At 37.9% G+C, this 15,712-nt stretch overlaps 1 protein-coding gene, 8 non-coding genes and 3 pseudogenes across 9 annotated transcripts in view; 7 read left to right on the plus strand and 5 right to left on the minus strand.

Moving 5' to 3' along the window:
* The window catches only part of exoc3l4 (exocyst complex component 3-like 4), a gene marked incomplete in the record, with an annotated part of 29,753 nt that extends 22,202 nt beyond the window's left edge, over positions 1-7,551 (plus strand). Inside the window, 1 exon segment of the mRNA XM_035673295.1 lies at positions 4,688-7,551. Within this exon segment, the coding sequence (XP_035529188.1) occupies positions 4,688-4,901 (214 nt within the window).
* On the plus strand, positions 394-600 carry LOC118337677. The gene has a single exon (XR_004797165.1). It is a non-coding gene; the product is annotated as a small nucleolar RNA U3 (small nucleolar RNA).
* LOC118337679 lies at positions 1,297-1,503 on the plus strand. Its single transcript, XR_004797166.1, has one exon. It is a non-coding gene; the product is annotated as a small nucleolar RNA U3 (small nucleolar RNA).
* On the plus strand, positions 3,392-3,598 carry LOC118337681. Its single transcript, XR_004797168.1, has one exon. It is a non-coding gene; the product is annotated as a small nucleolar RNA U3 (small nucleolar RNA).
* Positions 4,123-4,280, minus strand: LOC118337683 (annotated as a pseudogene).
* Positions 7,552-8,047: 496 nt separating the features above from the next.
* On the plus strand, positions 8,048-8,256 carry LOC118337680. The gene has a single exon (XR_004797167.1). It is a non-coding gene; the product is annotated as a small nucleolar RNA U3 (small nucleolar RNA).
* Positions 8,257-9,163: 907 nt separating this feature from the next.
* On the minus strand, positions 9,164-9,370 carry LOC118337689. Its single transcript, XR_004797172.1, has one exon. It is a non-coding gene; the product is annotated as a small nucleolar RNA U3 (small nucleolar RNA).
* A 653-nt stretch (positions 9,371-10,023) lies between these two features.
* Positions 10,024-10,230, minus strand: LOC118337697. The gene has a single exon (XR_004797178.1). It is a non-coding gene; the product is annotated as a small nucleolar RNA U3 (small nucleolar RNA).
* Positions 10,231-10,889: 659 nt separating this feature from the next.
* LOC118337696 lies at positions 10,890-11,097 on the minus strand. Its single transcript, XR_004797177.1, has one exon. It is a non-coding gene; the product is annotated as a small nucleolar RNA U3 (small nucleolar RNA).
* A 446-nt stretch (positions 11,098-11,543) lies between these two features.
* Positions 11,544-11,750, plus strand: LOC118337698. Its single transcript, XR_004797179.1, has one exon. It is a non-coding gene; the product is annotated as a small nucleolar RNA U3 (small nucleolar RNA).
* A 1,138-nt stretch (positions 11,751-12,888) lies between these two features.
* On the minus strand, positions 12,889-13,071 carry LOC118337685 (annotated as a pseudogene).
* A 435-nt stretch (positions 13,072-13,506) lies between these two features.
* Positions 13,507-13,682, plus strand: LOC118337682 (annotated as a pseudogene).
* The last annotated feature ends 2,030 nt before the right edge of the window (positions 13,683-15,712 follow it).

Consider the following 15,712-nt stretch of genomic DNA (forward strand, 5'->3'; position numbering starts at 1 on the left):
GAGAGATAAGGTGCTTGGTGCAAAGAAGGTTAATAATTGGAGGTCACCAAAGTGTAAAACAATTTACCTGTGTCAGACAAAGATAACTGTAAGTGTGTATCATCCACCTATTGTTTGGCACATTTTTTAATGTCTTTCATTAAAACCTGAATGGAATGCTGGAAAAATGTTTTTACACTTGACTGAGGTGGAACACACATTTGGATGGAAACCTGGCAAGTAAGAAAGAGTCAGAGCTCCTGTTGGCTTTGCTCTGCTACCATAAAGAGTCCTGTCTGTCAGTGACGATGTTGTGATTGTAGGGGGAGTTTTCTCTCTGAACCACAGGAGGTCACCAGGAGTAAAAGTGCTCGTATCCAGACATAAGACCCTGAGAAACATCCAGAACAAACTAAGACTATACTTTCAGGGATCATTTCTATAGTTTCTGACTTGAGAAATGTGTTTCTAAAGTGTTTGGTCTCGCTAACCACGATGATGAGTCGTGATATTTCTTTCATAGCAGGAAACTGGTGGGAAGATTTTGTTTCTTCTCCACTGTTGAAGATTGTTCAGAGTTTCTGAATGAGACTCTGATGGAGGAAACATGGTCTGAGTGGGCTGTTGCTTGTTCTAATCTTTTAAACAAAGCAATTGATCTGTCTAGAAAAGATGCATAATGAAGTAAGCTCTTAGATGCAAACTAAACCTAAAGAACAGAAAAGTTTAAGATCTCTCTTTGCAGTTTGGCACAAAAATGTTTAATGTTTCAGTCTCATTTTCATTAACTAAGATTTGTTTCTTATTTAGTGCCTTGTTCTATCTGATTGACTTATTTTGCACCCATTTGATCTTACTTCGTGTTCAACTTATTTTACAATGCGCCACACCAGTCTTTCTAGTGGAAACAAATATGTTTAAAGAGAATTTTCTGTTACAGTGGAAAAGGCAGCGGTGACTCAAGAAATTTAGCTCACAGCCATACTCATCTGTCACAGAATGAGTAGAAGTTTGACTAAGAGTTTGTAAGTCCATCTGGGAATATTTTTATTTAATTTTTTTTAGGCTAAATTCTGTTTTAATGAATGATGTAAAATATCTGCAAGTTCCAGGAAGATACTTTAAGATAAACACTTTAAATTAAAAATCTGAAACAGAAGGTAGACAGTCAGACGCAACATATCAGTGTGGCCATGTTGTTAATCTGTCAGTGACGATGTTGTGATTGTAGGAGGAGTGTCTGAACCACAGGAGGTCACCAGGAGTAAAGGTGCTCGTCTCCAGACATAAGACCCTGAGAAACATTCGAAACAAACCAAGACGATACTTTCAGAGATCTTTTCTTTAGTTATTAACTTGAGAAATGTGTTTCTAAAGAGTTTGGTCTCGTTTCCCACGATGAAGAGTTCAGATGTTTCCTTCAGAGCAGGAAACTGGTGGGAAGACTTTGTTTCTTCTCCACTGTTGAAGATGGTTCAATGTCTCTGAATGAGACTCTGATGGAGGAAACATGGTCTGAGTGGACATACTGTAGTGTGCTAAGATCAAGTTTTGCAGTTGTTGTCAGCATTTCTTCTGAGGAGGAAGGACCACACATAAACCTCCCTGTAGATTAAAATATGAGAGATGAGGTTCTTTTGTTTCAGTTGACAGCTGAGGTCAACATTCAGTAGCAGGAATATTATTTGCACATTTGCAGTTTAAACTTGAGAAACGTGTTGCATGTAGTTACACACAGGTCAAAGGTCAGCATGTGTACTTTGATTTATTTAGATTTTTCAACAGATCGGATCTAACAAAACAGGTACACAACCTTCAGTGATTCACTACGTGCCAGTTTATACAGTTAAACACTTGAATGTTCATCAAAGAACTCTTTGCACAATAATAAACTTAAAAAGCAGTTTGAAGTCTCTTGATGGTTCTACAGACTTCTAGAAAACAAGATTAACACTCAGATCATGTTTCTTCCATTAGAGCCACATGCAGTAAACGATCTTCAACAGGGGAGAAGAAACAAAAGCTGTGTTTCATTAGTAGTTGGCACAAGCTTGTTGAGTTCCTCTCTGCACTTTCCCTCGGGGGGGATTCCCACCAACATAAGTGTCATTCCATTTATCTGATAACTCACTGAACTTTGTGAGCTGATCCTTTGTCATGCTATAGAGTTTACTTTATGCAATTACTTCACTAGAGTGTATTATGCTGTTTTGCTCTTCGCTTTGTCTCGGCTGGTCGGAGTACCTCTCCTGTTTGTAGTTACGCCGTTCACATTTACTCCCCGTTTGTTTGTGTTGCCTTCATGCATATTTCATGCTGTAGAAAAATGCAAAGCGCTGTCAATATGATAAAACCTATTGCCATAAAGAGTGTAAATTCTGACTAAATAACCAATAGAGTATAATATCAAACAATGATTGTCTATCACCAAACAATATATATTGTCATATTTCACAGCCCGAATTGATTACCGGTATGTTATTATGGTATTTAAGGGTGAGAGGAAGAGACACAGCTCCTCATTTAGAGGCATCGGTAGTTATTGTGAAGTACTATACCATGGTCTTTGGGGGAGCTCACAAGGCGGGATGCTTGGCTGATTGACTCACAGTTTGCTGACTACATAACAGAGAAATCAAATCTGCTTCCCAAAGTTGACAGCTTCTCTGAGTCATCAACTAAATCAGTGTCATTCTTTTAAATCTTAGCATTGGCATTTTAATAGTAGCATGCATGTTTACAATCACAAATAATCAAAAATAATCCCCTAAAATTTCACTAATCATGTTTTCAGGCGAGCTCATATTAAGATTCTTCTTATTAAGATTCTCCCCTGTAGTTTGCACCCTGCTTGCAAGGCATAATGAACACTGCACACAACCGGGCAATGATCCATTGTGATTACAAAAGCAGTTGCATTCCCTTTAAATCACCCACTCCTCCCCTGCCAACTTTCCCCCTTCTCCAAGAAGCCTCCGTGTCTGGTGTTGCATAATAGCAAGGGCTGATGGTAACAGAACGATGGGAGGTGCAAATGAAATACAGCTTAAGTCTTCCCGGGTGTTTCCTGCTCTGAGGAACATCTGAACTCATTCATTGCGGGCAGCAAGATCAAACTCTTTCCCAACTGTGCACAAACCATGACTAAAGATTATTTTTGAATGACTCATTAATCAGTTTGTGAACAGCACACAGGTGTAATAGCATGTGGGGACAGAGGGACATTTATCCACGCCATTTAACTTATATAACTCAAAATGTCCATGACAATCGAAGAAAGACTCTGCAGTCAGTGCTTTTAAATTTCACCTTCATTAGGAGGAGGAGTTTTCTTACTGAACAACAGGAGGTCACCAGGAGTAAAAGCGCTCGTCTCTAGACATAAGACCCTGAGGAACATCCAGAAGAAACCGAGACTATTCTTTTAGAAATCATTTCTTTAGTTCTTGACTTGAGAAATGTGTTTTTAAACAGTTTGTTCTCGTTGCCCACAATAAAGAGTTCAGATGTTTCCTTCAGAGCAGGAAACTGGTAGAAAGGCTTTGTTTCTTCTCCACTGTTGAAGATTGTTCAGAGTTTCTGAATGAGACTCTGATGGAGGAAACATGATCTAAGTGGACTTTTAGAGCTCCTAACATTGTCTTTAGAGCTCCTAATGAGTGGGGTAAATGTGATTAAGCCTAAACTACAATCATTTGGGTAAAAATAAATATAATAATATTCATCTGTATGTTTTCATTAGTATAAATTCACCTAAAATAATAGCTGTTTTTGTTACCTTAGACTGAGACATTTTTATATACAGACGCCAAGGGTCACCTTCTGTGGAAGCCACCATGTTTCTACTGAATGGACAAACCAAACACTGGCTCTAGATAGGGTTATTCATGTTTCCTGTGTATTTCCCTGACACCTAGTTTACCTTAAGTGAAAACACCTGGGTGGCTCTTTGCAGTTCCTGCATACCCACACAGGTGTTTGCAACTATTCTGGTTGATTTGATTTGCATCCCAGTAGCAAACTGAAGAAGAAAGAAGTTTTTGACTCATTAGCTCTACTTTAATCATAGGTTCCCGTTGAACTGCAGACTAGTTAGAGAAATATTTACACAAGCTTCATGTTTTTGTTAGTCTTTCAGAAAGCTGCACTCAGATCATGTTTCCTCCACCAGAGTCTTTCCACCAGTTTCATGCTCTGAAAGAAACAGCTCAACTCGTCATTGTGGGCAACAAGACCAAACTGTTTAGAAACACATTTCTCAAGTGAGGAATTAAAGAAATGATCCCTGAAAGTATAGTCTTGGTTTGTTCTGGATGTTTCTCAGGGTCTTATGTCTGGATACGAGCACTTTTACTCCTGGTGACCTCCTGTGGTTCAGAGAGAAAACTCCCCCTACAATCACAACATCGTCACTGACAGACAGGACTCTTTATGGTAGCAGAGCAAAGCCAACAGGAGCTCTGACTCTTTCTTACTTGCCAGGTTTCCATCCAAATGTGTGTTCCACCTCAGTCAAGTGTAAAAACATTTTTCCAGCATTCCATTCAGGCCTCCTGTGGTTCAGACAGAAAACTCCTCCTACAGTCACTGATAAATTAAACACCTCAATAACCTACAGAAAATGCTGTTGGTATTTTTTCTGGTAAACTGGACATTTAATGCAGTGAGTTAATATATTTCTGTTCTCTTCTTTATTCTCCACCTGCAGCAGGAAACACCTGGATGCTGTTCTGTATTTCAGAGGCCCGCTGAGAGGCCGCGAACACCAGCTGATCATGCGGAGACTCACGGAGCTGAGGAAGAACGCGGGAGGTGGCGACAAGAGCCAAGATTTATTTGGCAACATGCAGGTCACCGTCAACACAGACTGCCTTTCCAACCTTCCTTTCTCCTGCTTCAGCTTCCTGCTGCCCGACAACTAGTGCAACATGGTGGACGAGTCGCTGCGTGGAGGAAAAGTATAAACTCAAGTTACAGTTGTACTCAGGTTATTTGACACATTTTGACACAAAGTAAGGTCTTTGCTCTCAAACACAGCTTTATACTAACTGTACCTTTTGCACAGAATCAGGTATATTTTTCTGCCTTCCCCCCTAAAAAACTTTAAAATGTCTAAAAAAATAAAAAAAGTCTTTAAAATGTTTTTTATAGCCGATAAGTAAACAGTTTCTTAATGGGTTTATGGTTTCAATCTCTAGTTTTAAGTCTTGATGTTCATTTTGTAAATTATAGTCCAGTGTAGAGTAAAATAGATGGTAAAGCAGGGTATGTAACACAAAACTCAGATCCAACTGTCAAACTAGGCAGTGCTGATCAAATATGAATCAAGATTCTGTTACTGTGTAACATATGTTAGCATACTGTTTAGCTGTAATACGAGATTGTGTGTGACCAGGCAGCCAATAAGAGCAGCTCAACTCATAGTACATCACCTCTGCTGGCGACGACCGTAACACCAAACTCGAGGCTTCAACACGATACTTCACAAACCAATGGGTGACGTCACCATAGGTTCACACTTGGTCAAAAACACTAATTTGATCTGAGATCATAATGCCTTAATCTAAAAGAATCTGAAGTTTAAATACAAAAATTAAAATAAAATATAAAAGGTAATTGTAATGCAACATTAATATTCTATTCAGTATATTGTCATTGCTTGACAATTTAGTATGGATTTATTTATTTATTATTTATTGACATTTTTTGAACAGCAACTTAATCATCTCCTATAGACCTTTTTCCCAGCAGCCATTTTGATGTGAACTAGTAGAGTAAACACAGGTGTTACCATTGATACTAATTAAGGTTTCCGTTCCATTTAGTGTAGCAGAGCCTTTCCAGTGAGTCAACATGCACAATAGCATCATTAGATTAAGTTAAAAATGAATCTAATAACATGTCCACTGTTTTTACACCAATTACAATGAATACTTCGGTCCAACAGATGAGAGAACTTACTTCTGTTATTCTAAAAGCAAAAATCCTTTAAAAGTGTTCATTAATGACTTAGACAAATGTAAAAATGCCACATCTGTTATCACTTACACAACAAACTAAATGTGACGCATTTAGTGTGATACATATTAGAGTGTTTGCAGCATTGTGAGAAATTGCAGAATTATTTTCTGGGAAAGAAAACACCAAGTAATTCACCAAATTATCTGGATATAACTCAAAGCTGAAGGCAGTCAAAAAGATTGTGAAACTCTCTGTGTGGAACAAATAAAAGGCAGGTTTCAGTGCCAAAGTGTTTGCTGTGGGGAGGTTTTCTCAGCAACACTATTCTGCAGTCCTATTTTTGTTAGACCTCAGTTTGAGTTCGTAGTGTCAGATCTACTAATAAGAACTAAGAAACTGAAACTCTCTTGCGTGCCTGAATACCATGAATGTGTCATGTGCTGTTGATCAAGGAACTGAACCTAGCGGATGGGAAATTTACCATGTGTGAGCCCTCCACACTGCCTTCAGACTTAAAAATTCGATTTTTATTTTTGTGTGAAATAAGAATTGTCTTTCTGCTAAATCTCTGATTTCAGATGACGCTGTATGATCATAGATACAAAACCTAGCTTAATGTGATTTAAATTGCACATTTTATTATATTCCTTTAATCATTCTGTTCTCCTGTTTTTGTAAATGTTTCTGTATCCATGTTTGTTACCCAGTTTCTCAGGATGGTTTTTCAGGGTTTTCAACTTTATTTTACCTGTGATGTCTGTTTCAGGTTTCCAAAGTTCTCATAAATCCTGACAGTGATATGAATTTAAGTATGAAATGTTTCTGTGTTCGATTTTCAAATGACCAAATGGAGCCCAAAGGGGGTTATATATAAATATTTAGAAATCTATTTAATCTTTCTTTAATAAGACATATGAAACAAATTAGTGTCACAAATCTCTCACGACTCCATCTGTATGTTAAGCAACCGCTTGTTGAGAAACTCTGTTGACCAAGAAGCTTTTCAGTCCAGATACAAACAACTTTTTTCTATATTTTTTGGGGCATTTTTTTGATGAGACAGCTTAAGACAGACAGGAAAAGTAGAGAGACCGGGGATGGCACACAGGAAAAGGGCCACGTGTTGGACTTGAACCCATGGCTGCTGCAGCAAGGACTCAGCCTTAGTACATGGAGCTCCAGCTCTACCGGGTGAGCTAGCAGGATGTCACAAATAGCTGTAAAAAGAAACAAGCGCTAGCAAGTCAAGAAGGATAAATAGAAAACGGACAATAAAATATTATTAAAATATGTACATTATGTTATTTAAATGACAAAGCTGTACAGTTTTGTGCAGGAACGTGTATTCACCACAGTATGAAGTCAATGTCAGTGGGGGTCCCTGTCTTTGTTAATGAGGCCAGCTGCAGTCGAATATAAAGTGTTCTTGTTAGGTTTTGGTCTCAAAAAGCATCTCGAGATGTTTTTGACCGGGGTGGGAGGGGTTGCCCACAACATCTTGCTGCAGCAGTTTCATGACTTTCCTCATGAAACAGGAAGACAACTAAGACCTAAAGGTTAACAAGATGTTTTTTCATTACCAATTCTGAGAAATAAAACATCATAATTACATTAACAGTCTCCGTTTGATTTTGTAACAGTACAACATGGCCACTCAGATCTTGTTTCCTCGTCACTGACAGATTAAGACCTCGAACACACCACCATTTATTGAGATTTTGGACTAAAATCAATTCCCTTTTAATGGAAGCGCTGCATTCAGGGCATTTGTATTCATGAAATTAACATACATTTGGACAATTCTTTCATGTTGAGTTAAAGTTTTGTGCACTCTGATGCACAAGTGTGTGTTGACAATAATACTGTCAGAGATAATTTCTTTAGCTTTTGACTGATAGGACGTTATTGTAAGTGTCTCCTTTGTCCCTGCAAAAAATATGCTGTCACACATCCACACAAATAACATTTTCCAAACAACATGTCAGTGATGATTCACAAAAATAAACAAATCTGTCAGTGATGAGGAGTGTCTGAACCACAGGAGGTCACCAGTAGTAAAAGTGCTCGTCTCTAGACATAAGACCCTGAGACACATCCAGCACATACCAAGACTATACTTTCAGAGATCATTTCTTTAGTTCTTGACTTGAGAAATGTGTTTCTAAAGAGTATGGTTTCGCTGCCCACAATGAAGAGTTCAGATGTTTCCTTCAGCAGCAGGAAACCTGGTGAAGACTTTGTTTCTTCTCCACTGTTGAAGATTGTTCATTGAGTTTCTGAATGAGACTCTGATGCAGGATACATGATCTGAGTGGAAACCTTGTTCTCGTCTCAAAATAAAAATTTAAACTGATCTTGCTCAGAAAGTTTCTTAGACTTGTAACAAGAACAAATTGTCAACCTGTATGTCTTTGCTGACTTCATGTTTCAACAGAACCTAGATCAATCTGCTGCAGCAAGATGTTGTCAAAACTGATTTTAAAAAGGTCCTGAACTGAACCACCATTAACGATTAAAAAAAGATATTGCACTGCAGCACAAAAGGCTTTCCCATGACAGATGCTGAAATACAATGTTTGTGTATGTGTGAAAATACGGTTGATGGTTGTGGTTAGGCACCCACACACACCATGTGACAGTCAAGTGACAGTCTGTGTATTAAAAGACTTGCAAGTCTTTGAAAACCAAATACAAGGAAAGCAAAAAAACAATGGAAGTGATCTGCGGTGAACATCTTCAAATCCCAGGTTTCCAGTTTTATTATTATTATGATTACATTACATAACACACACTACAAGGCTTTACAAGAAACAAGCTATGTCTCACTTTATGTAATGTACTGATGTTGGCCATGCACTATTTTGGCACTCAGAATATGAAACATTATGAAAACTATTTAAATGGCTAACTAATAGGCAACAGTTAGCCAACAGTATTTTCAAATATAAAAACCTAAAAAGAGAGCATTAATTATATATTGTCTTTACTTTGATGTGTGAGTTGTCGCTGCAGACTTAAATCCACCAGCATAGTCTTTTTTGCACATTTTGAAGCTATGAGCTATTTTGCGAATGCTGTGCAATGTATTGTGGGATGGTAGCTTCCTTCAATATCATACTGAAAACATGAAACACAACTTAAAGACAAGAGAGCATGTTAAGAATACACCCAAAACAAAACTTAAATATTTAAAAGAACTTAATCAGCTTCAGAAAAAAAAGTGTCCACTCAGATCATGTTTCCTCCATCAGAGTCTCATTCGGAAACACTGAACAATCATCAACAGTGGAGAACAAACAAAGCTCTCCCACCAGTTTCCGGCTCTGAAGAAAACATCTGAACTCGTCATCGTGGGCAGCGAAACCAAACACTTTAGAAACACATTTCTCAAGTCAGAAACTATAGAAATGATCCCTGAAAGTATAGTCTTAGTTTGTTCTGGATGTTTCTCAGGGTCTTATGTCTGGAGACGAGCGCTTTTACTCCTGGTGACCTCCTGTGGTTCAGACAGAAAACTCCTCCTGCAATCACAGCATCATCACTGACAGACAGGCCTCTTTTTTTGTGGAGCAAATCCAACAGGAGCTCTTACACTTTGTTACTCGCCAGGTTTCCATCCAAATGTCTCCTCAGTCAATATTTACACTTTCCGGCTTTTCCACTCAGAACATTCAAAACATTCAAAACGTGCCAAACAATAGTTGGATGAAACACACTTACTGTTATCTTTGTCTGAGACAGGTACATTTTTTTACATTGTACCTTTTTGGTGGTTTTGTGACTCCAAATTAACCTTCTTGCACCAAGTGAAGCCGTTCAGCTGAGGTTGTGTTTCTGGAGCTCCACAAAGAAACTGTGGTCATTGTTTTCGCATAATATTGCACCTTTATTTCCAAATCTACAAACACCAGTTTTCAGATTTTGGATTGAAGGAAAACCTGAATGCTCTTGAACCTACATGGCAAATGACTGCCTGCTTTAAAGGCCCATGCATTTGGGCACATAGGGATATTTCCTAAAAGAAGTGTTGAGAGCATTTAGAGATTTTTAGGGCAAAAATTTGATTCAGCACAGTACAGTATGTCCACTCAGATCATGTTTCCTCCATCAGAGTCTCATTCAAAAACTCTGAACAATCTTCAACAGTGGAGAAGAAACAAAGTCTCCCCACCAGCTTTCTGCTCTGAAGAAAACATCTGAACTCTTCATCGTGGACAGCGAGACCAAACACTTTAGAAACACATTTCTCAAGTCAAGAACGAAAGAAATGATCCCTGAAAGTATAGTCTTGGTTTGTTCTGAATGTTTCTCAGGGTCTTATGTCTGGAGATGAGCACCTTTACTCCTGGTGACCTCATGTGGTTCTCCTACAATCACAGCGTCGTCACTGACAGATTAACAACATGGCCACACTGATATGTTGTGTCTGACTGTTTACCTTCTGTTTCAGAATTTTAATTTAAAGTGTTTATCTTAAAGTATCTCAACATTTTTTGGAAAGATTGAACTTCCTGGAACTTGCAGATATTTCCCATCATTCATGAAAACAGAATTTAGCCGAAACAATTTAAAATACAAATATTCCCAGATGGACTTACAAACTCTTAGTCAAACTTCTACTCATTCTGTGACAGATGAGTGTGGCTGTGAGCTAAATTTCTTGTTCTTGAGTTAGCGCTGCCTTTTCCACTTTAACAGAAAATTCTCTTTAAACATATTTGTTTCCCCTAAAAAGACTGATGTGGTGCATTGTAAAATAAAATGAACACATATGGCAATAAAAAAAAAAAATTCAGGCATGTTCGTAACAAACTTCAAAGAGAAATAATGACACTGGAGAATTTCAACTTCTCTATTGTTGCTTTGAGATAATTCTGCATTAGAAAGATTGTGTTTTCAAAAATAGATTCTGTAAAATCAAGGATTTAATTAATGTGATATGAGGACAGTCCACTCAGATCATGTTTCCTCCTTCAGAGTCTTATTTAGAAACTCTGAACAATAATCAACAGTGGAGAAAAAAACAAAGTCTTCCCATCAGTTTTCTGCTCTGAAGGAAACATCTGAACTCTTCATCATGGGCAGCGTGACCAAACTCTTTAGAAAGATATTTCTCAAGTCAAGAACTAAAGAAATGATTCCTGAAAGTACAGTCTTGGTTTGTTCGGGATGTTTCTCAGGGTCTTATGTCTGGAGACGAGCACTTTTACTCCTGGTGACCTCCTGTGGTTCAGACACTCCTCCTACTATCACAGCATCATCAAGTAGACACTTCCAATAACGTCATAACAGTCAAAAGCTAAAGAAATTATCTCTGACAGTATTATTGTCAGCACACACTTGTACATCAGAGTGCATAAAACTTTAATTCAACATGAAAGAATTTTATTTTATTTATGTTACTTTTATGAATACAAATGCCCTGAATACATCGCTTCCATTAAAATGGACTTAATTTTAGTCCAAAAACTCAATAAAGGCTGGTGTGTTCTGTCAGTGATTATGCTGTGACTGAGGAGTGTTTGTCTGAACCACAGGAGGTCACCAGGAGTAAAAGTGCTCGTCTCTAGACATAAGACCCTGAGAAACATCCAAAACCAACCAAGACTATACTTTCAGGGATAATTTCTTTAGTTTTTGACTTGAGAAATGTGTTTCTAAAGAGTTTGTTCTTGCTGTCCACAATGAAGAGTTCAGATGTTTCCTTCAGAGCAGGAAACAGGTGTGAAGACTTTGTTTCTTCTCCACTGTTGAAGATTGTTCAGAGTTTCTGAATGAGATTCTGATGGAGAATACATGATCTGAGTGGACATAGTCTTCAGTAAAGTCTAGTTTTAAATTTGTTTTATGTTTTAAATAACTTCCTGCTTCAAGAAGTACAAACTCATGTTAGTGCAGTAAAATTGTCTAATGATTTTTTTTAAGAAGGCAGAAGTCCACAACTGAACTACTATTAATGATTGAAATGTAGAAGACACACACTCCCACAGACAACAGAAAGGTTCAGTTGTATGAGGAATGTTTGTGTAAGTAATTTTACACAAGATTTAAATCTTGCATCATGTTTGTTCACTCAAACTGTTTTGGTGTTTTTTGCATTGGTGGTTGTGGTTAGTCACACACACACACAAGTGACTGTCCTGTAATCTATGAAAACTAAATACAAAGAAAGGAAAGGAGGAAGTGATCTGCAGTGAACTCCTGCAAATCCCAGGTTTCCAGTAATATTATTAGTATCATTACATAATATCCATATGTGCATGTATGTACGTATTTCTTTTTATTTTCTTCTTTTTAAAAATGTTATATTTCTTTATCATTATTGGCTCTTCTCCTCCTCTTCCTCATCACTCATCCCTGCACATTGTCATACAAACACACAAACACATACAGATACAAAATGTTTCTAAAACCAACTAAACTCTCTCTATAAACCTCTGTATCAATAACCTCTGTTTGTTATGTCCGTCTAATTTGTTGTGTTAGTTATTTATTGACATTTGAAAGTGATGAAAGCTCTCTTCCATTTGAATCTTTAATAGAGATTTTACATATTTGAAATGTTTCTCAGTTCCAGCCACTGTTCAGCAGTGATCATGAGGCTTTTTTCACATAAGAAGAAGTAGATTGTATTTTGGTATTAAGTGTTTTAACAGTTTAACTTGAACTGCAGGGGCTTTTCCTTCACACAATGTCACAAGACTGTTTGATTTGATTCTCGCCAAGACAAGAAAGAAATGTAATGTATTATGTATTGTAATTTTTGTAACGTACTGATGTTGTGTACTACTTTGGCCCTCAGAATATGAAATGTTAAGATAACTATATAAAGCGCTTGCTAAGAGCAGCCAGTTTACCAAAATTTTCTAAAAAAACAGCATGATTTATGACTTGGTATGTATTTTCTTTACTTATTTGTTTTTATGTTGTTACTGCAGCCTTTACACCACCATCATATTTGTTTTCGGAGTCTCACACAGAAACTCTGAACAGTCTTCAACCTTGGAGAAGAAACAAAGTCTTCATCTGTCAAACATCTGCACTCGTCATCTTGGACAGCGAGACCAAACTCTTTAGAAACACATTTCTCAAGTTAAGAACTAAATAAATGATCCCTGAAAGTATAGTCTTGGTTTGCTCTGGATGTTTCTCAGGGTCTTATGTCTGGAGACGAGCACTTTTACTCCTGTCGACCTCCTGTACTTAAGAAAGAAAACTCCTCCTACGATCACAGAATAATTAGGCTCATTTGAGATGATCCAGGCCTGCACAGAATCGAACATTGCCGGTTAGATTTGTGTCGTAGTTGATGCCGGCTGGTTCTGACATCATGCACACAACCATAACCTCCTGAGATCGAGATCAGTGCCTCTCCACTGACTGCAAGACCCAGTGCATGATGGGAAACGCATGATCAAAGAGCTGATTGGCACTTAAAAAGAGGCCTGTCTGGCAGTGATGCTGCTGTGATTGTAAGGGCAGTGTCTCGCTGAACCACAGGAGATCACCAGGAGTAAAAGTGCTCGTCTCCAGACATAAGACCCTGAGAAACATCCTGAACCAACCAAGACTGTACTTTCAGGGATCATTTCTTTAGTTTTTGACTTGAGAAATGTGTTTGTAAAGAGTTCAGATGTTTGTTTTCAGAGCAAGGAAACTGTGGCAAGACTTGGTTTCTTCTCCACTGTTGATGATTGTTCAGTGTTTCTGAATGAGACTCTGATGGAGGAAACATGATCTGAGTGGGCATAGTGTAGTCTGTTAACCACTGACTTCTGTCTTCCTTGGCTTGACTTAGAATTGTAACAGATAAACTGCGGGAGCGCTATTAATGATTGAAATGTAGTAAAGCAGTTCAGTTGTATGAGGAATGTGCAACGACAAACATTATCTGAGTGGGTTTCAATAAGGTAAAGATTCAAATGTTTCAGTTCCCCAGAAGAAAAATCCCCTCAGTTATAAGCACCTTTAGACTCCCCTTTGTCCTTTTCTAGTTGACTGGATACTGGATGCAAGAAATATTAATTAATTAATGGGAGCAGCCAACCTTACCAAAAACCACACTCTCTGATTTAATTGTGAGGTAACCCTCCCTTTATCAAACAAACTTTGTCAGATACAGTAATTCAGACATCAATTTCAGGCCAGAGATAAAATCCTCGAGGGAGTAGAAGATTTGGATGTGAGATTATCTGAGGAAGCCTGGGGGAAAGTATTACTCATTGTCCACTCCTCAGTTCACTGTGCCGAACAGGAAATCATTCAGCGACCAAATATGTGATCATTGCCTCTTTACTGTAAAACACACAATCTGCTTTTGTCCATTTTTACACAACTTCTGGACCGAGATTTTATGATTTTCAAATCATGACCTAAAGAAATGATCCCTGGAAGTACATGTTTTTCAGTAAAAGAAAACTCACTGAAAATAACTTCCCTGCAGTAATACAGAAAACATCTGGACCTGGCAGAAGCAGATTTCCTATAAAGACTATATTTTCTGAAAGGCCTATGTAAATGTTCCTATTCGTTGTACCTGTGGTCGTTGTGGTGTCTGTAACTTCCACATGACATCTTCTTTCTTTTACTTTTGACGCTGATGCAAATTGGTGCATCGACAGTTGAGATACTTTCAGTTTGCATCTGGCTCATGTTTTTGTAGAGGTTGTCATGTCCCAACACAGAAGTTGCAGGTCAGATTGACCAAGATGGTTTTTTTTGTGTCATTCTGGAGTGAAATAATGTCAAAACCCCATTTCAGTGCAAATGTTTTCATTGATAGAAAACTTTAAACACAAACCTCCCCTTGTGTGAATTTAAAATCTTTTTCTAATAAACGTGCAAGCTGTGATCAAAATGTAAACACAAGGATATCCATATTAGTCTTTTAATAAACTGACAGTCGATAAGTATAACTGTAAAAGTCAGTACACTGTAGTAAAAAAAGCTTCTATTATGAATTAGGTTTGGTTGAGAAGTACAAAAAGATTCAACATTCATTCCTGACCATGGAAACCGCTGCTGACAAAACACATCATGTCCATTTAGTAGCTGTTCTGGAGCTTTTGATCCACGATGAGGATTTTATTTTATTTCTTTACTTGACAACTGTTGTTGTTGTGGTTTGCTGAAAAATCTGATACAAGAATTCATGGTCCCCAGAGGATGATTTATAGTAACTTTGACTTTTCATCTAGCATCTTCATCCAATTAAAACTTGGTTTACACTTAGCCAAGCCACTTAGACCAAATAGCATAAAATATCTACCCTCCCCTGCTGTATTCCAGAGCTAAGTAGAGCCAACATTTGCATGTTAACATGCTAAAGCAACACACTGAACATGGTTACTCCAAGAGAGTCCTGATAGGGTTTCCACTAGTGATAGGAGGCACATGTCCCCCTCTCACATTTCAAAATCCTATTTCTGTCTCCCTGACTTTTACAGTTTCACTTTCAGTCAGTAATAGACCTTGAAACTGTTTCCTCTGACCGTACAAAACGGAGATGTGACAAGCTCTCAAAATGTTGCAGATGCTAATAGTAGTCGCCTTCAGTTATTACCACGTTTCTCACAGCATTTAAGCTTTAAAAATAGCAAGTGATTTGCAGGCTTTATGGTCCCTGCCTCTCAGGCAACACACAGACTGCCTTCAAGTAGAGTGCAGACACTATAGGAGCACCAGGTCATGACAGAAGTTATCTCAGGACACTTTTCAGAGCAGGTCTAGACCGTAATATTTATACAATTATTTTATTATTTTTTAGCTATAA

The sequence above is a fragment of the Morone saxatilis genome, unplaced genomic scaffold (assembly GCF_004916995.1).
Source record: "Morone saxatilis isolate NCDOM2014 unplaced genomic scaffold, NCSU_SB_2.0 Contig3, whole genome shotgun sequence".
Classification (NCBI taxonomy): domain Eukaryota; kingdom Metazoa; phylum Chordata; class Actinopteri; family Moronidae; genus Morone; species Morone saxatilis.